Raw genomic sequence first — 27310 nt, forward strand, 5'->3', positions numbered from 1 at the left:
CCAAATGGATAAAATCACAACTGAAAGGAACAGATCACAATGAACATCACAGAAATATAAACAATTATTAGAGAATACAATGAAAAATTATATGCCAACCAACTAGACAACCTGGAAGAAATGGACAAATTCCAAGACACCCACACACTACCAAAACTCAAACAGGAAGAAATAGAAAATTTGAACAGACCCATAACCAGTGAAGAAATTGAATCAGTTATCAAAAATCTCCCAACAAATAAGAGTCCTGGGCCAGATGGCTTCCCAGGGGAATTCAACCAGACATCTAAAACAGAGTTAATACCTATCTTTCTCAAGCTGTTCTGAAAAATAGAAATGGAAGGAAAACTTCTGGACTCATTCTGTGAAGCCAGCATTACCTTGATTCCCAAACCAGATAGAAACCCCACTAAAAAGGAGAATTACAGGCCTGTATCCCGGATGAACATCGATGTAAAAATTCTCAACAAGATAATAGCAAATTGAGTTCAACAGTGTATTAAAAGAATTATTCACCATGATCAAATGGGATTCATTCCTGGGCTGCAGGGCTGGTTCAATATTTGCAAATCAATCGACGTGATACATCACATCAATAAAAGGAAGGACAAGAACCGCATGATCCTGTCAATAGATGCAGAAAAGGCATTTGACAAAATACAGCATCCTTTCTTAATAAGAACCCTCAAGAAAATCTAGACAGAAGGAACATACCTTAACATCATAAACACCATATATGAAAAGCCTGCAGCTAATATCATCCTCAAACTGAGAGCTTTCCCCCTGAGATTAGGAACATGAGAAGGATGTCCACTCTCACCACTGTTGTTTAACATAGTGTTGGAAGTCTTAGCCTCAGCAATCAGACAACAAAATGAAATAAAAGGCTTTCAAATTGACAAAGAAGAAGTCAAACTTTCACTTTTTGCAGATGACATGATACTTTACATGGAAAATCCAAAAGACTCCCCCAAAAAGCTGCTAGAACTGACAAATTCAGCAAAGTCACAGGATACAAAATCAACGTATAGAAATTGTTTGCATTTCTATACATCTATAATGAAGCAACAGGAAGAGAAATCAAGAAATCAATCCAATTTACAATTGCACTGAGAACCATAAAATACATAGGAATAAACCTAACCAAAGATGTGAAAGATATTATGCTGAAAACTAGAAAACTTATGAAGGAAATTGAAGAAGACACAAAGAAACGGAAAAACATTCCCTGCTCATGGACTGGAAGAACAAATATTGTTAAAATATCAATATTACCCAAAGCAATCTACACATTCAATGCAATCCCAATTGAAATTGCACTGGCATTCATCTCAAAGATAGAACAAACAATCCTAAAATTTGTATGGAACCACACAAGACCCTGAGTAGCCAAAGTAATGTTGAAAAAGAAAACCAAAGAGGGAGGCATCACAATCCTGGACTTTAGCTTCTACTACAAACCTCTAATCTTTGAGACAGTATGGTATTGGCACAAAAACAGACACACAAAACACTGGAACAGAATAGAGGACCCAGAACTAGACCTACAAATGCATGGCCAACTAATCTTTGACAAAGCAGGGAAGAGTATCCCATGGAAATAGTTTCTTTAGCAAATGATGCTGGGAGAACTGGACAGCAACATGCAGAAGAATGAAACTAGACTACTTCCTTACACCATTCACAAAAACAAATTCAAAATGGATGAGGGACCTGAATGTGAGACAGGAAACCATCAAACCCCTAGAGGAGAAAGCAGGAAAAAAACCTCTCTAATCTCAGCCACAGAAGTTTCTTACTTAACACATCTCCAAAGGCAAGGGAATTAAAAACAAAAATGAACTATTGGGACCTCATCAAGATAAAAATCTTCTACACTGCAAAGAAAACAATCAACAAAATTAAAAGGCAACTGACAGAATGGGAGAAGATATTTGCAAATGACATATCAGATAAAAAGTTAATATCCAAAATCTATAAAGAACTTAACAAACTCAATCTCTGAAAAGCAAATAATCCAGTGAAGAAATGGGCAGAAGACATGAATAGACACTTTTCCAAAGAAGACATCTAGGTGGCCAGCAGACATATGAAAAGATGCTCAAAGCCACACTGAAATACTACCTCACACCAGTCAGAGTGGCTAAAATTAACAACTCTAGAAACAACAGATGTTGGTGAGGATATGGAGAAATGGGAACCCTCTTGCACTGCTGGTGGGAATGCAAACTGGTGCAGCCGCTCTGGAAAACAGTGTGGAGTTTCCTCAAAAAATTAGAAATAGAACTACCCTATGACTGAGCAATAATAGCACTACTAGGAATTTATCCAAAGCATACAGGAGTGTTGATTCATAGGGGCACATGTACCCCAATGTTTATAGCAGTGCTTTCAACAATAGCCAAATTATGGAAAGAGCCAAAGTGTTCATCAACTGATGAATGGATACAGAAGATGTGGTTTATATATACAATGGAATACTACTTGGCAATAAGAAAGAAAAATCCAGCCATTTGCAACAATGTGGATGGAACTGGAGGGTGTTATGGTAAGTGAAATCAGTCAGTCAGCGAAAGACAAATATCATGTTTTCACTTATATGTAGAACTTGAGAAACTTAAAAGAAGACCATGGAGGAAGGGAAGGGGAAAAAATAGTTTCAAACAGAGAGGGAGGCAAACCATAAGAGATTCATAAATACAGAGAACAAACCGAGAGAGTCATGGGGGAGGCGGGGGAGAGGGGAAAATGGGTGATGGCCACTGAGAAGGGCACTTGTTGGGATGAGCACTGGGTTTGTATACAAGTGATGAATCATGGGAATCTACCCCCAGAACCAAGAGCACACTGTATACACTGTACATTAGCTAACTTGATGAGAAATTATATAAAAAAATAAAAATAAATCAATAAAAATATGGTGCAAGGTCTTAAGGACCAGAAATATATATTTTTAAGTTTATTTATCTATTTTGAGAATGAGAGAGCACGAGCAGGGGAGGAGCAGAGAGAGAGGGGGAGAGAGAGAGAGAGGGAGAGAATCTGTCTGTGCAGAGCCTAACACGTCTTGAACTCACCAACCATGAGATCATGACCTGAGCCAAAATCAAGGGTCAGACAGTTAACTGACTGAGCCACCCAGGTGACCCTTAAACTCCAAATATTTTGAAGCTGGCACTAATGCAAGATTATGAGGCCAAGGAGGCAAGAAATACATGAGTTCAGTCATATTCATGTCCATTTTGCATATTTTTGTTCTGTGATTTGCATTTTGTTATTCTGTACTTCTACTAGGAATGAAAGCTTGATGTTATTAAGGTTTTTTGCTTCCATTATAGGTTTAATAGCATCTATCATCTAGCAATACTCAGTAATGAGGGATCTGAACGAATCACCTAGATTATATTGAACTTTCCCCTTGTAGCTTCTTTTCAAAAATGCAATTGTTCTATAAAAATATTTTTCAAATACAGGTTCATCATTAAATTTTAATAATGGTTTAAAACTTTTACATGCTACTAACTTTCCAACCTCTGTAAAGAGAGAGTAATATTTTCTTTACGCCAAAGATCCCATCCCAGATTCTTCATTAATGGGGAGGTATGGTTTAGGCATCAAAGGTTCTAAAAGCTCCTCAGCTAATTATAATACGCACCAAGTTCAAGAACTACTGCTCTAAACCCTTAACACTCTGTGAAAGGTCTAGCAGCATCAGCATCTGCTTTACCTGGAAGTTTATCAGAAAAACAGAAGCTGGACTTCTTCCACATTACCAGGAACTCTGATTTAACCCATCAAGAATTCTTTTTCTATGAAAATAAGGGATGAGAACTCTTCCATCCTTTCTAACTCTGAAATTCACATTGTATAACCTAAGCTAGATATTGAGAGGCAGTTTTAAACTTAACTAGAATTCTTAACCCATAAAAGTGAAGGACTATACCATCCTCTCCAATCTCACAATTCTTATTCCACAAACCTAAAGAAATACAACGCTGAAGGAACTTGTTAAAACTGTGTCATAATCCCATCCTCATACCTTTCCATGCACTTTCTTAAGCCTAGAATTTTTCTGTTCCCTTTCTCTTTCCTCATTGGAACACATCATTCAAGACCCATGTAAAATCCTACCTCCTTTATGAAGCACGTCTTGAAAAATAATACAGCTTTTCTCTAAAATTCTATTGTTGATGTAATCAATTCCATAGAGTTTAGTACATTGTTTCTATTATGACTTACAAATTCTCTCGTTTTCCCAATTAAATGATGAGCGTCTTAAGTGAGAAATCATGTTATGTTTCTTTTCTAACCTAACTTCAGGTCTAACCTTTGTGAGTTATATATTGTTCAAATGTATGTGGAAATATTAAAGTAAGTTTTCACCACTCTCACAAGATTACTTATTCAAAACTAGTGCATTATTACCCCTTCTGCATAATGCAAACTCATAATGTAAACATCTTACAGGTTCTTGCACATGGAGGTAAAACACAACTGGCTGTGCCTTAAGACTTCTATTCTTTTCTTCCTGCTTCCCTGAGGCTTGCCAGCCTGATGAAAAAATTGCCTCAAACAGCACAGAAAGTACAGAAAAAGCCTCTGCTAAATAGTCCTACAGTATACCTGCACTAGACCTCTCATATTCTTTAGCTCCATGCCTGTCTTATGCATCATTACATCCCTATCATAGCGTTTGGCACCTACTGGGCATATAAGCGAATTATAAACAGCGTGTCAACAAACTATGTAGGAGCAGGCAATTTTGAAAATATACTGCTGAGTTCATGATAAAATGTAGAAGTATGATTTTTCTCATAGTAGCTCCTTTATATACTTTTCTCAATATGTATATGTATGTCTCTTCTTATGACACAAATAATACAGTCATTGTAGGAAACACAGATAAAGAAAGTAAAATGAAAAAAAAAAAAGATGTACTACCTGAAATTGCACAACTAAACATAACTATTGTTAACAGGTGCCTGTCTGTCCAGACCATCTCTCTCTCTCTCTCTCTCTCTCTCTCCATATACATATAATATACATATATAAACATACATACTACTGTTTTAAATTATTTTTTAATGTTTATTTTTGAGAGAGAGGCAAGTGCGAGCAGGGGAGAGGCAGAGAGAGAGGGGACACAGAATCTGAAGTAGGCTCCAGGCTCTGAGCTGTCAGCACAGAGCCTGACATGGGGCTTGAACCAACCAACCCTGAGATCATGACCTGAGCCAATGCTTAACCTACTTAGCCACCCAGGTGCCCCAAACATATGTACTATTTTAAGCAGCAAATCATACTCTATCTACTGCTATGTACCCTGCTTTTATTCAATTAAGTATATATCAAGGTGTCATTCCAGCCAGCAAATCAATTCACAATAAAAGTTGTTTATGATGGTTGCATTAATGGATGTGCCAAAATTTATTTAATCAATTACCAATGTTTGGAAGGTTAAGTTATTTTTACCTTTGGTAATTATAAATAATGCTATGATGAATAATCTCCATTACCAATTATCTAAACATTTCCTTAGAATAAAAATCAGGAAGTAGGTTCGCTGATTTTAAAAATTATGCACATTTTTAGGGCTTGAGATAAAAAAAGGTAAAAATTTACCAAATGGACCCTTAGAAGTTTGTTATAAATGTGCTCTCTCGCCAGGGGATAGGAATTGGCTAAAGTCAACAATGCAGCTACCTATATTCTTAGAGATAATATTTAAATAGTTGCACAGAGTAAATAATTGATGAAGTTGGAAAATACTCACATTCTTTTTGAGGGTTGATGTTAGGTTGGAACGATTGAAATTCATAATATGGTATTTCATGCTTGAATACGGATGTGAGAATATCATCAAGTTCGTCAATGTCTTTCTGTTTTCAAATGAAAAGGAGAGTTTTTCTTAGTTAAATTATTTACACACAAACTCATCTTAGTGCAACATAATAAAAATTATTAGCTAGAGTAAATACTGGTTAATCTTTCTAATAATACTGATAACCTCTTTTGAAAGAATAATACAAAACATTAGAGGTTTGCCTAGAAGTCAGTTATTAAAATAGTAGAAAAATAAATGCAATAAATAAAAGCCTTTGTGTCTGCATGAATATCTTTACTTAAATAGTTACTAATTTAAAAAAAAGTACTATTGCAGGTCAATGGCAACACTGAACTTTGTTTAAAAAATAAACTTCTGTTAAAATACATGTTACATTTTAACAAATGAAATAATAAAATGATGAGTCTCATTCTTCAACTTAAAGGTCAGATATTCTACTTCCCCAAACTGAGCATTTGGGGATGAGCTGTGTAGAATCCTACTACTGATGACAAACCTATTACAGAGGCCACCTTTCTCCTGAAACTGTGTTTTGTGAAGCTACAGTTGGGACCAAGTGGATGTGAGACATAGGTAACTGTATCTGAAGACATGTACCAATCAACAAGGCCATGGAGCGGAGAGAGGATTGTAAAACAAACGTTCATACTTTTGATATGACTTCAAATAAAATTAGACTTATTGCCAATACATAGTCACAGAAATTAAATGACTAGATTGAGAAAAAAAGACATTTTTATTACTCTATATCTTTATTTTTCAATAAATCTAGGTGCCTTAAATAATAAAGTGTTTCAGCCTTCTCTGGATTTTTTAAAAGTCCTCCTTAGAAGTGGGGAGAAAGGGTGAGGTCTTCTCAACTTACAGCTATAGAATGTTAGGTAAAACCAGTATGAATATACTTAATGCTATGGACTATGTGAAACCATTAGCTGTGGGCCATTATTTTTTTTTTTTTTTTTTGTAAAAGAAGGGGAGATTTGACAACAAGCTTTGCTTTCAAGAAAGTCATAGTCATCCAATTACACATGGGCAGTGAACTGAATTCTAGGTACTATGATAGAAAGTCTTTCTGGGTCAAGTACAGTGCAGGCAAAAGGGAGGCGGCTCAATCCCACACAGGATGAAATGGTCAGAAAAGGCTTTATAGAGGAGATGAGCTACACTGAGATTGCCATGCATATAAAGAGCATTCTGGACTAAAGCAACAAATTGCATATAGTCATGGAGGTATCATAAAGCATGATCTGGTTCATGATTTTAGGAGTTTGCAGAAGGAGAGAGAAGGAAGTGGACATTTCAAAAAAAGTGGACATTTTTATATGTAATAAAAAGTTTGTAATTAATCCTGTAAGCAAGAAGGAGTTATTTAAGGCCTATAATACTTAACACGGAAATGTTTATTATGCGTATAAAATTAAGCTTATTTAAGTTTAAGGATGACTATGAATGCTTATGTGGCTGGATACTGATATTGAATGGAACCTATCCTATAAATATCAATGTGACAATTTTATATTAGTAATTACTCAGCCTTTTCAGGAAGCCTTTGATACAAGTGGTGGGGCAAAACATTACTGGCAATAAATTTACTTTCTTTATATTAAAGCTCAAAAAGAACATGTCTTAGCCTTAGGAACTGATGAAAGGGATTATGAAAATATTAAAATCATAAAATCAGTTTGTAAATTTTCTTTAAAAATTGTGTCATTGGCCACGGATTCTCCACAGGCTATGATCTAGTCAGTGATACTTCTGTAGGAGGAGATAAACTTACTATTTCTTCCCTAAAGTATACAAGATTTAATATGGAAAGATTGGCGTGTCATTGAGTTACTATACTCATGTATAAGTTAGGCATACGATAACCTCTGAGATTCCTTCCAGCTCTGAGATTGTGAGACACAGATGAGAATTCAAAAGAGCAGGCGTTCCCAGTAGGAATCTGGGAAGTACCATTTCTTCCCCTGAGGCACTGTGACACTTTAATGTGAAAAAGGCTACAGCTTATACCACTGAATTTTAAAAAAATGAAGTAGCAGTGTTTTTAAAATCAGAAGAAGAAAAAAACCCTCACCATGTAGACATGTATTTAACTAGGAGAGACTATAGACACCTTTCACATTCCAGCTTACCATAAATCGTTGAATCACTTCTATTTTCAAATTCATAATTATATTACTAGTATTATGCCCCCCCACACTAAATGGTATAGGACATAAGAGAAACATGTGAAAATCACAGAAATGGCTATTAAAAATAATTCCAAAAGGATTTCTCCTTGGATGGTATTCTAACTAGAAAAATCTGATACAAATAGTTATGCTTATTTTTAAATTTTAAGGACACAAATAGTCATCCTTTCTAATAAACAGTGGCATTGAAATTTGAAAATGCCATAGATTTTCCTCTCCTTAAAATAAATTGTGCAACACAAAACATACTTAATGAAATTGATGCAATTGTTCAAATAGAGATTAAAATAGAGTAGCTTAATATTTATTCAGCAATATTCACAACATCCTAAAATTTTAGTTATTAATGAGTAATCTTATGTGAAAATAAGAGTAGAATAAAATGATAAAATCATGTTGATGCTAGTATTTGGTAATAGGAAAAATTACATATATAAGTAATATATATACATATGCATTTTTGCGTAGATCTATACCTATCAAGAATATTAGAAAAAGAAATCAGAAAAAACTAAGATATGAAATAGAAAGATAGTACAAAATAATAAAAACTTTGTACATATGAAATTAATACATGACTTTTTCCAGAATTCTTTCAGTGTCCTGTGATGAAATACGGGATTGATTAATGTACTTTTAAAAAAATTATTAACATACATATTTATAAATCACAACTCTATCTGAATCTGAATCACTCAATATTATATATATCTGCATATATCTGAATCTGAATCACTCAATATTTTATATATATGCATATATATGTGCGCATATTATACATATATGCATATGTATAATATGCATACATATACATATATAAAGTTATCTCTAAAAAACAACTTTCTTATAAGTATTCCTTCCTAAAAGAGAAAAATATATAAAACATCTGTTTTAAAAGATATTTAGAATTACAGAAATCCACATCTGAGAAGATGAAGTAGTTGTATTTTCTCCTTTTCTTCTCCTTAAATACAACTAAAATGTCCACATTTCAATAGAAAATCAGTTGTTATACAAAGAACCAGAAAGGAGCGCCTGGGTGGCTCAGTCGGTTGAGTCTCTGACTTTGGCTCAGGTCATGGTCTCATGTTCATGGGTTTAGGCCCCACATTGGGTTCTGTGCTGACAGCTCAGAGCCTGGAGCCTGCTTTGGATTCTGTGTCTCCCTCTCTTTCTGTACCTCCCCTGTTTGAACTCTGTCTCTCAAAAAATAAAATAAAACATCAAAGAACCAGGAAGATCTCTAAGTGAATAAAAAGAGACAATCAATAAATGCCAATACCAAGAGGACAAAGATTTTAGAATTATCTTAAAAAGAGTTTAAAACAGCCATGATAAAAATGTTTCAACAAGCAATTATGGTAATTCTTGAAATAAATTAAAAGAAAAAGAAAGCCTCAGTTGGGATGTGTAGGTGGTTCAGTCAGTTAGGTGTCCAACTCTTGATTTTGGCTCAGGTCTTGATCTCATGGTCCTGAAATCAAGCCCAGCATTGGGCTCTGCGATGAGTGCAGAGATCCTCTCTAGGCTTTAAATTCTCCCTCTCCCTCTGCCCTTCCTCATGTGCACACTTTCTCTCTCTCTCTCTCTTTCTCTCTCTCTCTCTCTCTCTCTCTCTCTCTCTCTCTCTCAGAAGAAGAAGAAGAAAAAGGAGAAGGAGAAGGAGAAAAAGATGAAGGAGAAGGAGAAGGAGAAGGAGGAGAAGGAGAAGGAGAAGGAGAAGAAAGCCTCAGCAAGAAAATACAAAGTTTCAGTAAAGAAATAGAAGGTATAAACAAAGATCAATTGGAATTTTTAGAACTGAGAAATACAACAATCCAAAAAGCTCAGTGAATGGGCTCAGCAGCAGAATGAAAAGGGCAAAGGAAAGAAACTTGGAAATAGGACAATGAAAAATACTCAATCTGAACAACAGAGACAAAATAGAGTGAAAACAAACAAACAAACAAAAGGTCAGGGACCTGTGAGATTATAACAAAAGGTTTAACATTGCTGTGATCAGAATCCCAGGAGGAGAGGAGAGAGAGGATGCGGATGAAAAAGTACACAAAGAAATAATGGCTGATAACTTCCTGGATTTAGCAAGAGACAAACACTACAGACTGAAGAAACTGAGCAAACCACAAACAGGTTAAAGCCAAAGAATTCCATGCCAAGAAACACCATAATTATATTTCTGAAAATTAAAGGCAAAGAAAGAAAAATTTTTGGAAGAAGCTAAAGAGAAACAAAGCCTTACCCTATAGGGTAAAAACAATCAGAAACACGGTAGTAGTAGTAGTCTAAAAGAAGTGGCACAATTTTTGTCAGAAGTTAAAAGAAAAGAACTATTAACAAAGAATCTTATGCCCAGCAAAAGCATCCTTTAGGAATGAGGTGAAAACCATGACATTCTCAGATGAAGGAAAAGAGGAAATTTATTGTCAGCAGATGCACCCTACAATAATGGAGAGAGGAAGCTCTCTAAAAGTAAGAATATGATAAAAGAAAGAATCTTGGAACATGAAGAAGGGAGAAAGAACATAGTAAGTAAAAAATATAAGTAAAGAAAATAGGCTTCCACTCCTAAAAAAAAGATTAGAACAAACTCAAAGCAAACAGAAAGAAGAAAAGCATAAATACAATACAGAAATCAATGAAATTGAAAACATAAAAATAGAAAAAAGTCAATGTAGCAAAGAGATGATTCTTTTAAAAAATCAGTAAAATTGACAAGCCTCTAGCAAGACTGAAGAAAAAAGAGATACGAATGACAAATATCATGAATGAAACATGAACTATCACTATAGACCTTGCAGACATGAAAAAGGATAATAAGGAAGTACTGTGAATAATTTTACACAAATAAATTTGACAAGTTAGATGAAATGGGCCAAGTCCCTGAAAAACACAAACCAAACACATAATCTCTATTATTTCTTACAAATACCTATGAATCTATATTTTCTTTTTTTTTTCTTTTTTTATTTTTTTCAACGTTTTTTATTTATTTTTGGGACAGAGAGAGACAGAGCATGAACGGGGGAGGGTCAGAGAGAGAGGGAGACACAGAATCGGAAACAGGCTCCAGGCTCCGAGCCATCAGCCCAGAGCCTGACGCGGGGCTCGAACTCACGGACCGCGAGATCGTGACCTGGCTGAAGTCGGATGCTTAACCGACTGCGCCACCCAGGCGCCCCTGAATCTATATTTTCTAATAATTAAAAGTTTAGATAAAAACAAACCAATCAGGAAAAATAATGAACCAGAAAAATAAATAAAAACAACACAGGAAATATTTATTTACACAAACCTGAATTCCTTGAGATGATTATCTATTTACATAGGAGCAACCTTTCAAGTCTGGTTTGCTCCTTTTATGAATAAGGGTTGTGAACACTGCTTGAGCATGATGTCATTGAGAGACTATCCTTAACAGGATTTTAGGACAATATCATATCATATCATATCATATCATATCATATTATATCATATCATAAGCAGTTAGGAGATGCTTCAGATGACTGGATTGGTAGGAAAGGCTATATGTAGGTGTAGGCTAAGTCTATACAATGAAACGGACTCAATAGGTTGTAATAATAACTACATGTTGGGCACCTAGAATTCCATAAGCTTTACATAATTTGCCTCAAAACTTTTATAACATTCCTGCGAGGTAGATTTTTTAAATGCCTTTTTTTAATAGATGTGATAACTATGGTGAAAAAAATTAGTTAAAAAACCCTTAGCTAACACCTAAAAGTGCAAAGCTAGTAAGTATTTTAACTTAATGTCTTTCTTTACATTCTAAACACCCTACATTTAATACTACATTCCAGCCACAGAGAAAGGAATAAAATCATTTTGAAATAGTATTTGAGTAAAGAATAAATTATGGTCCCATAGTTTTGTGATGGCCACTGCAGTTCCAAACATCGTGTGTTAATCCAGAAATTAGAAGGAAAGGGACATACGTGGAAGGGGGACAGTAAAGGTGTCTACTGCCAACCACATCTATTCCTCTTCTTTTTTTAACCATGAAAGTAAAAGCTCCAAAGATGTCCCCTTGTGTCTCATCGTCTAAAATTGTCTTACATGACAGCCTCTAGCTAAATGGGTGGTTAAAAAGGTGAGAATCTATCTTTCCCATCTTCCATAGTAGAGGCAGACAAAGAAGAGGGGTTTTAAGCATTGATGGTGGGTGAAGAAATCTGTAAGGTTGGCCACAAAATATTAATGTTTCAGATCTGATACAGAAAGACAGTAATAATTAAGTACCTTGGTTAGCAAGACAAACAACTTCGGTGACATAACCATGGGAGGGTTATAAAATGTTACAGGGCCAAGCCCATTAAATAGTTACAACATTTTACTCTTTACCTTCAGATTTCTAAAAGGAAAGTCAATGGCTGAGCTGAAAACATGTTCTTCTTATTATAACAAATTTTTATGCTTGTTTAAGTTTAACTAGTAAAAGAAAGGTCATTTTGTTTGTTCCACTGTTCACAATGTGTGCTGTGAAAGTGAGCCAAAATAGCCATTTAAAGGAATTTGATAACCAGTTTATATAACATATCTTAACCAAAATTTCCTACTGCAGCTTGTAAAGAAAATAATAGGCAAAGGAACAAAGCAAACACTTGTCGGGGTTATGCAAAGCCTTTTTTTTCCCCCTTTTTTTAAACTTTATGAGTATTTGACTCCAAGCAGTTAAAGGAATAATCTAAATAAGTGAATAGGGTAAGATAAAGGAGATATTTTTCTTTGTTAAATTATTTTTTCTAATTTTGGGTGAGTCAGTTCTTAGAATTTCAACATGTCTGTGACTACATATGCAAAAGTAAATATGAAAATATAAAACTGCGGTTTAAGACTCCCTTCAAATACTTTACATTTATTACTGAGTCAGTATCCATAGAATTGTGGAATATCTTTTTTTTTAATGTTAATTATTTATTCTTGAGATAGAGAGACAGAGAGTGAGAGGAGGAGGGGCAGAGAGAGAAGGACACACAATCTGAGAGTAGGCTCCAGGCTCTGAGCTGTCAGCACAGAGCCTGACGCGGGGCTCAAACTCACGAACCATAAGACCATGACCTAAGCTGAAGTCGGACGCTTAACCGACTGAGCCACCCAGGCGCCCCTCGAATATCTTTAAATAACATGAAAATAATATTGTAACAAGAAAAAAATATGTTTTGAGATCTGAGTAATTTGTGTTGAAATTCCTGCTCCAGGACTCATTAGTTATGGACCTTAAAAATACTTAACTGAGAAAATTATGTAAGAGTTTAAATGAGTAAATATGTAAAATATTCAGTACATATTAATTCTCTTTTCTCTAAATACTATAATGTGAGCTACTCGTAAAATATAGTCGCTGTAATTTAGAAAAGGGCACAAGTCCGTAATGAGGAGCCTGCTCCCCAAAGTGGCTTTTTCAGCAACTGAACAAAATAATTTTTTTCCTTCTAAATTTTTAAATTAAATAACACATATCTTTTAAATTAATTAGAACACAGGTTTTGCTACTGTAGTACTGAGACCCAAAATGCCAGTGGCTTTAAACAAGATGGAAGCCTATTTCTCTAACATGAAAGCCTGGAATTAGGTGGTCTAGGACTGATGTGGTGACTCCCCGAGCAAGGGATCCAGGCTCTATTTTATTTTGCTGTGATACTTCATCTTCATGGTCCTAGATGGTTCATCCATCACTCCCTTGTTCTCACTGTAGCCAGTCTGGGAAAGAAACCAGTAAAGGAGAGACTCTACCATTCTTTGAAGGACGTGATCAGGAATGTGCACGTTATTACTTCCACCAATGCGCCACTGGCCATTAGTTAGTTAGATGGCTGCACCTGAGCTCCAAGGGAATGAGGAAGTGCAAGCCTGTGCCCACATAAAAGTTATATTATCACATAATTGAGGAAAATGAAATTCTGGGGAACAAGTAGCATTTTGTGCCATTTCCATCAGTCGTGCATAAACATAAAAATTTATGTAAAGGCAATCGGATAAAGTTAAAAAAAAAACTTTTCTAGAAGTTTTATAGAAGCTTGATTATGCTGAATTTCTCAGTGTGACTCCCCTGTACAAACAGCCAAAAAGTCTCAAAGCTTTAATTTGATCAAACCTTTACAGATTAATAATAGACATTAATAATTAATTAATAAATAAATTTAATCAGACATATTTAAGGACATTAATAGATTCATCAATAGACATACTTAAGACCATAAGATTAAGCAAACAAAAAACCGAAGTTTACCTATCGTAGGCATTTAGAAAGCACAGTCATAAGAACCATGACTTTTCTCACCCTTCCCCCCTTTTACCAACCATTTTGTAACAGCTTAATGTTAATTAGGTAATAAGATAGAAATTAAAAAACAAATAGAGCACTAACATAGTCAAAGAAATGTCTTTCAAAAAAGCCTCTAAACAATGACATGATTTCCTACATTTTTGAAACTATTTTTTGCATTGTTTTAGGTGCTAGTTCCCAACGTAGACAATTAGAACTGGTCTTATTGTCTTATCTTCACTTGATTTCTTCCTTTGTTGTCTTTCCCTTCTTTTCCATGCTCTTTCTGCTTCAGTCAGAAACACCCCCACTTCAACCAACAGTCCACTACCCGGAGCTCTGCAAAAGGGTTGTGCCTGCGCTATGCGAAGCAGGTGGCTGTTGGAACAAGGAGCTCTGAGAGCTGCATCGCTTGAGGTTGGGTGGGAGCTTAGTGTACAAAAATGCTTTCACCCTCTCATTCTTTCATTGGACCAACTAGGTATTCAGCAGCCATATGTCTGGTAGCATATTTAGCTTTGGAGATGAAACAGGGGAAACAAACAGACAATTTCTCTGCCCTGTTGACTTTGGAGTCTAATGAGAGGCAGATATTAATTTGACAAAGTGTCACACACATAGATGTCAAATTAGAATGTGGTCTGTGTTATAAAGAGATACATAGGGAGATGTACAAGGTCAAGGGAGGCTTCACTGAGGGAGAGATGCTGGAATTAAAATCTGGGGGATGAATTAGAATTAACTAGGGGAAGACAGTGAGGGGAAAGGAGACTGGAAGTGTGTCAATTAGAAAATGGAGCTTATATAAAGGCCTTGTGGTAGGAGATTAGGAACTTATAAGTCCAGGAACCAAAAGCTGGCCAGGAATGGGGAGTGAGATTAAGCTGGAGAAAAACAGAGGGGATGGTGTCTATAGAGACCTATTGTCCACGTTAAAGATTTTATTTTTTTAATCCATACTATAATTGGAATCTATTGAAGAGTTTGAGTAGGAACATCACCTGCTGAGATCTTTAAAAAAAAAAAAAAACCTTCACAGTATGGACTTGAGATAAGAAGGTCATGTGTGAGAACACGTGGTGGGGCATGAGTTAGGAGCCCACTGTAGTTTAGGCACAAGAGAAAGCAGATGAATGAAGTTTTAGAACTGAAGGGATGTGGAGAGGGATGAGAAATATTTAGGAAGTAAAACTGATAACAGCTTAGTCATGGATTAAACTTGTTGGGAGAGACAATAGAAGGTATTAGGGAGACTCTGATGTATCTGGCTTTTCAACAGGATTGAGGATGACGTCTATCCGGAGGTAGAAAGACTGGGCCTTAAAGGAAAACCGTATTTGGATTTGATCTTATAAGTTAATGAGATAACCTTCCAAGGGAATATTTATAAAGAAAGGAAGACAGTTGGGGTACCTGGGTGGCTCAGTCGGTTAAGTGTCTGATCAGGTCATGATCTCATGGTTCATGAGTTTGAACCCAGCGTCAGGCTGTATGCTAACCGCTCAGAGCCTGGAGCCTGCTTCGGATTCTGTGTCTCCATCTCTCTCTGCCCCTCTCCAGCTCATGCTCTTTTTTGTCTCTTTCTTTCTCAAAAATAAATAAATGAAATATTAAAAAATTTAAAAAAAAAGAAAGGAAGACAGACTATGAATTGAAACATTGAAAGTGAAACTTTATCTTCCAGATCACAGAAAGAAGAGATGACAAAGGATATTGAGAAGGAAAGAGTAAGGAAGTAGGAGGAAAGCCAGACAGATATGGCTTCATGAAAACTAAGGGGGGAAAAACATCAAGAAAGTGAATTTGGTCAATAGTGTTATTTGCTACTGAAAGTAATGTTAAACTGAACAAGAAAAATATCCACTGGATTTGTTGTGTGGGACTTTAGCAAAACTGATGTACCATATCAATGTGTGTGCTGCTACTTAAGTAAATAAGATTGATGGGGTGGGGGGTGGAGGGAGAGGAAGAGGTGGGACAGGGTGCAGGATTCTTAGAAGTTGAATTTTCCTTTGCAGATATTTCTTTTACTTCATCTCCTGTGTCTTGATGCTGTTTACTGTAGAAGCATAGTTCATGAATGCTAAACACAATTTAGAGTTCCCAGATTACATATTTACTTTATTTCTTTATCTTACTGTCGATACTATTAACTATTATTAGTGAAGAGGCCCACAGAATGCATAATGACTTTTAAAAAATGCAAACAAACACATTTTTGCTGCAAGGATTTTTCAGTCTTCTAATTTCCAAAGGGTTATTGATGATTTGGGATTCATTCCAGAGGCAGATTCTCTAATTTTCTCTAATTATCCTGCTATGAATAATAGCTATGGAGGAACATTGTTAACTGTGTTTGACTTGTGCTTTGTTTTCTGACTTGTGCAATGTTTGGAAACATTACTTATGGTTGAAGATCTGAAACCTCTGAAGAACTAAGTAGTAAAGCAGGAGGCTGCACATGAATGGGGTGGGTAACAGGCAGCACTCACACCGACACACAGACATCCTCTGCAAAGGGCAGTCAAAGCCACCCCAGTGACAAGAGGAGAGGGAAATGTAAGAAGTGAGAGACATACTTAGTTTGGGAGAAATAAAAAAGTGGAGGGAGTATTTCTTTCCACTGAGTGAGCAGAAACCATAAATTAAAATGTCATTAATAAACTATATTCTAAACAGTAAACATAAGCTAAAATGAATGCAGCCAATATAGACTGAGATGGCTTATAAGATAGAGAATTACAGGAAGATGGTGGCATAGGAGGACACTGGGCTCACCTCGTCTTGCTGATCACTTAGATTCCACCCACACCTGCCTAAATAACCCAGAAAACCACCAGAAGACTAGCAGAATGGACTCTCCAGACCCAAGTGTAGACGAGAGGCCCATGGAAGAGGGTAGGAAGGGTGGAGAGGCAGTGAGCACTAAATGGACTGGCGGGAGGGAGCCAGGGTGGTGGAGGGGCAGCCCGCCCAGAAGGCAGAGCCCGAGTCTCATTTGCCAAAGTGGAGGGGCCGGATGGAGTGAGTTCTAACATCCAGTGGGACTTAACATCTGGAATGTTAAAAGTAAGCAGCTCTGCTTGGAGAGCGGGAGGGAGAGAAGACACCGGGAGGGAGAGGTGTTGAGTCCTAGAAGACAGAGCTCAGCTCTGTGGGAAACAAGGCACTGGGAACTGCCATCTCCCTTGCCCATCCCCCAGCCACAACCCCAAAAGGAACCAGTTAACCAAACTTGCTTGCACCGTGCAAACACCCAACACTGTGCTTCTGTGGATCTATCCCTCTGATGGTTCAGCCTCCCTCCTGGTGCTGCAGGGCCCCTCCCGCAGGGGACCACCGATGGCAAAGCGAGCTGAGCCTGCCCCTCCCGCCCCTGTGCACCTTGCGGATCCAACCCCACTAATAGGCCAGATCCCATCAAAGCAGCACCACAAGCCTGGCAGGGTGCAAGTAGCCTAGACAGGGGCCACACCACTCCATAGTGAGTCCTGCCCCTGGGAGAGGGGAAGATAAGGTACACACCAGTCTGACTGTGGCCCCAGTGGTGGGCTGGGGACAGACATCAGGTCTGACTGCGGCCCCGCCCACCAACACAAGTTACTCAAGACAGCACAGGGGAAGTGCCCTGCAGTTTGGCCACCCCAGGGACTATCCAAAATGATGAAATGGAAGAATTCTCCTCAAAAGAAACTCCAGGAAGTAGTGACAGCTAACGAATTGATCAAAAACTATTTAAGCAATATAACGGAAAAAGAATTTAGAATAATAGTCATAAAATTAATGGCTGGGCTTGAAAAAAGTATACAGGAAAGCAGAGAATCTATTGCAACAGAGATCAAGGGGCTAAGAAATAGTCATGAGGAGCTAAAAATGCTATAAATGAGGTGCAAAATAAAATGGAGGCGACCACAGCTCGGATTGAAGAGGCAGAGGAGAGAATAGGTGAATTAGAAGATAAAATTATGGAAAAAGAGGAAGCTGAGAAAAAGAGAGATAAAGAAATCCAGGAGTATGAGGGGAAAATTAGAGACCTAAGTGATGCAATCAAATGGAACAATATCTGTATAATAGGAATTCCAGAGAGGAAGAGAGAGAGAAAGTGGCTGAAGGTGTACTGGAACAAATCTGAGAACTTCCCTGATCTGGGACAGAAAAAAGGCATTGAAATCCAAGAGGCACAGAGAACTCCCTTCAGACATAACTTGAATTGATCTTCTGCATGACATATCATAGTGAAACTAGCAAAATACAAGGATAAAGAGAAAATTCTGAAAGCAGCTAGGGATAAACCTGCTCTAACATATAAAGGGAGACCTATAAGACTAGTGACAGACCTATCTACTGAAACTTGGCAGGCCAGAAAGGAATGGCAGGAAATCTTCAATGTGATGAACAGAAAAAATATGCAGCCGAGAATCCTTTATCCAGCAAGTCTGTCATTCAGCATAGAAGGAGAGATAAAGGTTTTCCCAAACAAAAAAAACTGAAGGAATTCATCACCACTAAACCAGCCCTACAAGAGATCCTAACGGGGATTCTGTGAGTGAAATGTTACAAGGACAACAAAGTACCAGAAACATCACTACAAGCATGAAACCTACAGACATCACAATGACCCTAAACCCATATGTTTCTATAATAACACTGAATGTCAATGGAGTAAATGCTCCAACCAAAAGACATAGGGAATCAGAATGGATACAAAAACAAGACCCATCTATTTGCTGTCTACAAGAGACTCATTTTATTTTATTTTATTTTTATTTTTTTTTTAATTTTTTTAATGTTTATTTATTTTTGAGACAGAGAGAGACAGAGCATGGACGGGGGAGGGTCAGAGAGAGGGAGACACAGAATCTGAAACAGGCTCCAGGCTCTGAGCTGTCAGCACAGAGCCCGACATGGGACTCGAACTCACAGACCGCGAGATCACGACCTGAGCCGAAGTCGGCCGCTTAACCGACTGAGCCACCCAGGCACCCCAAGAGACTCATTTTAGACCTGAGAACACCTTCAGATTGAAAATGAGGGAATGGAGAACTATCCATCATGCTACTGGAAGTCAAAAGAAAGCTGGAGTAGCCATACCTATATCAGACAAACTAGACTTTAAATTAAAGGCTGTAACAAGAGATGAAGAAGGGCATTATATAATAATTACAGGGTCTATCCATCAGGAAGAGCTAACAATTATAAATGTCTATGTGCCAAATATGGGAGCCCCAAATATATAAAACAATTAATCACAAACATAAGCAACTTTATTGATAAGAATGTGGTAATTGCAGGGACTTTAATACTTCACTTACAGTAATGGATAGATCATCTAGACACAGGATCAATAAAGAAACAATGGCCCTGAATGATACATTGGATCAGATGGACTTGACAGATATATTTAGAACTCTGCATCCCAAAGCAACAGAATATGCTTTCTTCTCGAGTGCACATGGAAGATTCTCCAAGATAAATCACATACTGGGTCACAAAACAGCCCTTCATAAGTACACAAGAATTGAGATCATACCATGCACACTTTCAGACCACAATGCTATGAAGCTTGAAATCAACCACAGGAAAAAGTCTGGAAAACTTCCAAAAGCATGGAGGTTATAGAACACCCTACTAAAGAATGAATGGGTCAACCAGGCAATTAGAGAAGAAATTTAAAAATATATGGAAACAAATGAAAATGAAAATGCAACAATCCAAATGCTTTGGGATGCAGCGAAGGCAGTCCTGAGAGGAAAATACATTGCAATCCAGGCCTATCTCAAGAAACAAGAAAAATCCCAAATACAAAATCTAACAGCACACCTAAAGGAAATAGAAGCAGAACAGCAAAGATACCCCAAACCCAGCAGAAGAAGAGAAATAATAAAGATCAGAGCAGAAATAAACAATATAGAATCTAAAAAAAAAAAACAACTGTAGAGCAGATCAATGAAACCAAGAGTTGGTTTTTTGAAAAAATAAACAAAATTGATAAACCTCTAGCCAGGCTTCTCAAAAAGAAAAGGGAGATGACCCAAATAGAAAAACTCATGAATGAAAATGGAATTATGACAACCAATCCCTCAGAAATACAAGCAATTATCAGGGAATACTATGAAAAATTATATGCCAACAAACTGGATGACCTGGAAGAAATGGACAAATTCCCAAGCACCCACACACTTCCAAAACTCAAATGGGAAGAAATAGAAAACTTGAACAGACCCATAACCTGCAAAGAAATTGAATCAGTTATCAAAAATCTCCCAACAAATAAGGGTCCAGGACCAGATGGCTTCCCAGGGGAGTTCTACCAGACATTTAAAGCAGAGATAATACCTATCCTTCTCAAGCTGTTCCAAAAAATAGAAAGGGAAGGAAAACTTCCACACTCATTCTATGAAGCCAGCATTATTTTTATTTCTAAACCAGACAGAGACCCAGTAAAAAAAGAACTACAGGCCAATATCCCTGATGAATATGGATGCAAAAATTCTCAATAAGATACTAGCAAATCGAATTCAACAGCATATAAAAAGAATTATTCACCGTGATCAAGTGGGATGCACTCCTGGGCTGCAGGGCTGCTTCAACATTAGCAAATCAATCAATGTGATACATCACATCAATGAAAGAAAAGGTAAGAACCATATGATCCTGACAATCGATGCAGAAAAAGCATTTGACAAAATTCAGCATCCTTTCTTAATAAAAACCCTCGGGAAAGTAGGGATAGAAGGAACATACTTAAACATCATAAAAGCCATTTACGAAAAGCCCACAGCTAATATCATCCTCAATGGGGAAAAAGTAAGAGCTTTCCCCCTGAGATCAGGAACACAACAGGGATGTCCACTCTCACTGCTGTTGTTTAACATAGTTTGGAAGTGCTAGCATCAGCAATCAGACAACAAAAGGAAATCAAAGGCATCAAAATTGGCAAAGATGAAGTCAAGCTTTCACGTTTTGCAGATGACATGATATTATACATGGAAAACCCGACAGACTCCACCAAAAGTCTGCTAGAACTGATACATGAATTCAGCAAAGTCGCAGGATACAAAATCAGTGTACAGAAATCAGTGCATTCTTACACACTAATAACGAAGCAACAGAGAGACAAATAAGAAACTGATCCCATTCACAACTGCACCAAGAAGGATAAAATACTTAGGAATAAACCTAACCAAATATGTAAAAGATCTGTATGCTGAAAACTATAGAAAGCTTATGAAGGTAATTGAAGAAGATTTAAAGAAATGGAAAGACATTCCATGCTCATGGGTTGGAAGAATAAATATTGTCAAAATGTCAATACTACCCAAAGCTATCTACACATTCAATGCAATCCCAATCAAAATTGCACCAGCATTCTTCTTGAAGCTAGAACAAGCAATCCTAAAATTTGTATGGAACCACAAAAGACCCCAAATAGCCAATGTAATTTTGAAGAAGACCAAAGTGGGAGGCATGACAATCCCAGATTTTAGCCTCTACTACAAACCTGTAAGCACCAAGACAGCATGGTATTGGCACAAAAACAGACACATAGACCAATGGAATAGAATAGAAACCCCAGAATTAGACCCACAGATGCATGACCAACTAATCTTTGACAAAGCAGGAAAGAATATCCAATGGAAAAAAGTCTCTTTAACAAATGGTGCTGGGAGGACTGGACAGCAACATGCAGAAGAATGAAACTAGACCACTTTCTTACCCCATTCACAAAAATAAACTCAAAATGGATAAAGGACCTGAATGTGAGACAGGAAACCATCAAAACCCTAGAGGAGAAAGCAGGAAAAAACCTCTCTGACCTCAGCCGCAGCAATTTCTTACTTGACACATCCCCCAAAGCAAGGGAATTAAAAGCAAAAATAAACTATTGGGACCTCATGAAGATAAAAAGCTTCTGCACTGCAAAGGAAACAATCAACAAAACTAAAAGGCAACCAACGGAATGGGAAAAGATATTTGCAAATGATGTATCAGACAAAGGGCTAGTATCCAAAATCTATAAAGAGCTCACCAAACTCCACACCCGAAAAACAAATAATCCGGAGAAGAAATGGGCAGAAAAGATGAATAGACACTTCTCTAAAGAAGACATCTGGATGGCCAACAGGCACATGAAAAGATGCTCAATGTCGCTCCTCATCATGGAAATACAAATCAAAACCACACTCAGATACCACCTCACGCCAGTCAGAGTGGCTAAAATGAACAAATCAGGAGACTATAGATGCTGGCGAGGATGTGGAGAAACAGGGAACCCTCTTGCACTGTTGGTGGGAATGAAAACTGGTCCAGCCATTCTGGAAAACAGTGTGGAGGTTCCTCAAAAATTAAAAATGGATCTACCCTATGACCCAGCAATAGAACTGCTAGGAATTTACCCAAGGGATACAGGAGTACTGATGCATAGGGGCACTTGTACCCCAATGTTTATAGCAGCACTCTCAACAATAGCCAAATTATGGAAAGAGCCTAAATGTCCATCAACTGATGAATGGATAAAGAAATTGTGGTTTATATACACAATGGAATACTACTTGGCAATGAGAAAGAATGAAATATGGCCTTTTGTAGCAACGTGGATGGAACTGGAGAGTGTTATGCTAAGTGAAATAAGTCAGAGAGAGAAAGACAGATACCATGTTTTCACTTTTATGTGGATCCTGAGAAACTTAACAGAAGACCATGGGGGAGGGGAAGAAAAAAAAAATTAGAGAGGGAGGGAGCCAAACCATAAGAGACTCTTAAAAACTGAGAACAAACTGAGGGTAGATGCAGGGTGGGAAGGTGGGGAGGGTGGGTGATGGGTATTGAGGAGGGCACCTGTTGAGATGAGCACTGGGTGTTATATGGAAACCAGTCTGACAATAAATTTCATATTGAAAAATAAGAATAAAATAAATAAAAATTAATAGATTAAAAAAAAAGACAATTACAGAGAACTAAAATTATGTTGTATTACTGGCTAAGTACCTGCACCCAGAAATATTTATTTTTTCCCCTACATCAGCTGCTATGTCTGCTGTTAAAGTTAACCAATTTGTTTTTCCCTAAATAAGTGGATGAGGGTACTAAGTGGTATGTTCCTGTTTGACTCAATGGTACCTGGGGTGACTATTACTGTTTACATCTGAACTACTCTAATAAGGCATCATTAACCACTGCTTATTCGTTACCACAGGTGGAGACATGGCACAAAGGAAATGTCACTTTTTTTTATCAGTAAAATACCAAGCTTCAATAGATATGACTTATTTTTACTGATCCATTCTAATTAAGGGTATAAACAATATGAAAAATGAATCTAGAAATAAGTGTCCAAGTTGCATTTTATTTTTTCTTTCCGTATTCATTTCAAATATCCCATCAGAAATATGAAATAAGTAATAAAGGTGATAAGAGATACATGAAATTCAAATCAATTCCCTCTTGGCAGGGAAAATTAGGAAGAAGTACGAAATAAAGGCTACATGGAGAATACACATATTTGCAAGTCAATTCTCTGATAAGAGTGGTCACAATTCCTAATTTAAGTATTTTTTTTCTTGGCATAAGATTATGGAATACGTGAGTCGGAAGTGGCCTTGAAGATCATATATTCTAGCTTCCTCTATTGTACACAGGAGGAAATTTCTTTCACACCAAGGAAAATGAGCTCTCATGAAGTGATTGCTGATTCGGTTAAAGAATCTAACTCCTGCTCCTGCCCCATCTAGAACGCATTCTCCTATGCTATGATGCCACGTTCTGGGAAAGGAAAAGAAACAATAACATGCAGCTTTTTGAAAGAGAGATAAAATCTTGGGCATTTTTTGAGTAGCAAACATTTCCTTAATATCCAAGAGAAAGGAAGCATGGAATCTGGAATCCTATAGCTGTTAAAAGTCTGTAATGAACGGCATTAGCAACATATACTTCACACTGAGGTAGAACATGAAGACAAGCTTACAGCACAAATTCATTTTTCTAGTATCATGGGCCTCTGAGAGTTCTTCGCTTTGGTAGGTATCAGATTCATTTATTCAATTTGAGAAATAAATAACAGTGTATTTCAAGAGGATAGTTGTCATTCCCCATCTCATCGTCTATAGTCCTACCCTATAGTTCTCCACTTATTTCTTCAAAGAGCACTAGACGAAGAAGCAAGTACTTGTGTTTTCCCATTTTTGTCTCATGGTGTCTCGTGTCAGGAAGTAATTGTGTGAAAGTAACTGGGTATGCAAAGATGAAAAACACAATGTCCATGCCTTAAAGAAGGAGGAGAGGAGGAATAGCAGAATACGTGCTGAGAGCGCGCAATCCTGAGGGGCTAAAATGGTAGGAGTCATGGAGAGAATTAAGAAGACATGGAGGGTATGCTGTGGTAAGAGGCGATGGGCAGTAAGATTTGTGACTGCAGCCTTGTGTGCCATTCAGGGGAGTGTGGACCTTATCCAGTGAGTCACTGAAAGTCTGAAGCAAAGGAGGTCTTAGAGAACACTGGCACTGTGGTGAAGTATACTTTAGAGACCAGATGCATTTGCACCTCTTATCAACAGGAGCTGATGAAAAGAGGAAGGAAGGTGTCCACTAGTCTTTCCAGGGAGACAAGGACCGAGAAATAATTACTGAAAGGCCCTGGGAAGAATCTCCTGGAGAATTCTTTAAGGGAGAGTCCTGCTAACACTTGAACTTAACCTTGTGAAAAAACTAACCTTTAAGAGAAGTATTCATAACTAGGAAATTCCTCATTATATGAGAGTTTTCTATGTCTTCCCTGTGTGTCCCTCATCCTACTGTAGCTGGCTTCATACTGTATTAAATATTTGCAGGCAGCAAACCAAAGATTGAATCATATATACAATTTAATAAAAACTCGAAATGAAGTGTACCTAACATGAAGATGAAAATAAGATTTCAATAAATATAAAGCAACCCATGCAAAGTGATCAACACATGAAACACAAGGATATTTTACCAACAAGAAGTACAACTAAGGAGAGTTATGTGGTATCATTTCAAAACCTCTTTTAATGAATACGATGCTAACACTTTGATCAATAATTGCTATGTTCTTTCAGCATTTTGACCTAATTTGGTTTCTTACATTGTCTCTAGTTGCTCCTATGCGAAGTTAACTTTATGGTTGTCCCCAGACAGTTCTGTAAATAGGATGAAAATCTCAAAGGTTTTAATTATCTCAGTTAAATAGGAGTTACTAGTATTTCTAACATTAGCACTTGAATTCTAATTATCTTCCCAAGGTGGGCTTTGGATTTTCTCATTTTTTCATTTGATCTCTCTTCAACTTGTTATTTTGGGTAATGCTCTGGAAATTGCACCTTTATGAGGCTACGTGCTGGGATTTCATATCTATCCAAAAAAGATAAATGATTTAGGAAGCAGTTAGATAACTAAGATGATTTAGGTAAAGTATTCAAAATTTAATGGACATCATTAAAAATAAACTAAGTAAATCAAATTCCTTATCATTTCTTTTCTCAAATTCACAGAATGGTCATTTTGCTATATGCCCAACAGCTTTTAAATGATAATATAAAGTCTCCTATTATAAATTCTAGGATTACTGAAAAATAAAACTCACAGACTTCTTCTTATTATTTCTTTCTTCAAATTCACAGAGTGTTCACATTATTATATGCCTAATAGCTTTTAAATGATTATAGGAAGTATCTCACTACTAATTTTTAAGATTACTTAAATCACATCTGCCATTAAAATTTATAGGAAAACTCAGGATGTTTCTTACAATATTCCACTTCGGCTAAGTAGATAAGATACTGAAAAAACTGAAATCTGCTGGTATATGTTCTTACAAATACACAATAACTACAGTGAATAAAATTACAATGTATGTTGTTCTTTGAATAGAGATGTTCAGTAGACTATTTGCAAAATATTCAAATTTCCTAATTTAGTGACAGAGTAGTGAGCATATGAAAGAAACAATTACTGTAATGTTCTATGCTGGATTGGAAAAGCAAAGCTTTTTGTGCAATTAAAAAAATATGATCTCCTTGGGAACAAAGCCAAACGTCAAAAGGGAAATCCAAATGCCTGCAAAGCACAGGGTGGGCTAGGCCACCTCTTTTGAGGCCAAACAATCCTAAAACACACCAAGGAAATGACCCTGTATTTCTTTCTTCTTCATTAAGGGTGGAGTCTGCCTTTCACTATCTCTGAATTCATAAAAGGGATAACTCAGGTTATCAGTGGACTGGAGAATTCCATGCCATATTTAGTCTAAGATTTGATGGAGGCTAACTGAATTGCAGCCTTGTCCTTCCTTCAGGCCTGGGATAGTACACTTCAGTCCAGTCCGAAATCTCTAACTCAGAATTTGTTTGATCCAAATTCCACAACAGGTCTAGGTCCCCTGATGACAGTAGCAAAACTCATAAGGCGGTCTTAAATTGTATAGATTAAACTTAATCTTTCAGCGTCTCTTCTTACCATGCTGTGGTCTGCTGTCACCAAGATAGAATAATTCTTCCTTTCAGTACTCACTTAGGTTCAAAGTGGCTCTCTTCTGATAGGAAAAGCCTGAATCAAGCTGTGGCTGTCTAGCATCCTTCCTTTCACTAAGCTACCAGGAATAGGTAAAGAGGAGAATCCTAAAATGTAACCATAATCTTTTCTCACCTCTCATTTCGGATGCTGAGGGTTAAAAGGAAATAGTATTTTCCAATTATCTGAAAACTATGCAAAACAGTTTTTATTCACTCAAAGCTGTAGAACAATCTATGACTTGGCATATTAGAGCATTCTGAAAAACTATCCTAGAGTCATAAATCATATTTAATTTTCTTGTGTACAAAATGTTTTCTCCTCCCCCAACGGCAAAACCAACATAAAAATGTGTTTGGAGAGTTCCTTTACTTCTATGCTGACTGAAATATTAATAATGAAATGTATCACTTTTATTAATCCTTTTGTAATGAATGGATATTTTAAAGTGGAAGACAGGGAGAG

At 36.9% G+C, this 27310-nt stretch overlaps 1 protein-coding gene across 1 annotated transcript in view; it reads right to left on the reverse strand.

The window, feature by feature from the left end:
* The window catches only part of BANK1 (B cell scaffold protein with ankyrin repeats 1), a 312636-nt gene that overhangs the window by 184269 nt on the left and 101057 nt on the right, over window positions 1-27310 (reverse strand). The window contains exon 7 of the mRNA XM_053900708.1: window positions 5774-5879. Coding sequence (XP_053756683.1) covers window positions 5774-5879 — 106 coding nt within the window. The remainder of the gene's footprint in view (window positions 1-5773; window positions 5880-27310) is intronic.

Source organism: Panthera pardus, unplaced genomic scaffold, assembly GCF_024362965.1.
Source record: "Panthera pardus isolate Hobbes unplaced genomic scaffold, ASM2436296v1 HiC_scaffold_13, whole genome shotgun sequence".
In the NCBI taxonomy this organism is placed as follows: Eukaryota; Metazoa; Chordata; class Mammalia; order Carnivora; family Felidae; genus Panthera; species Panthera pardus.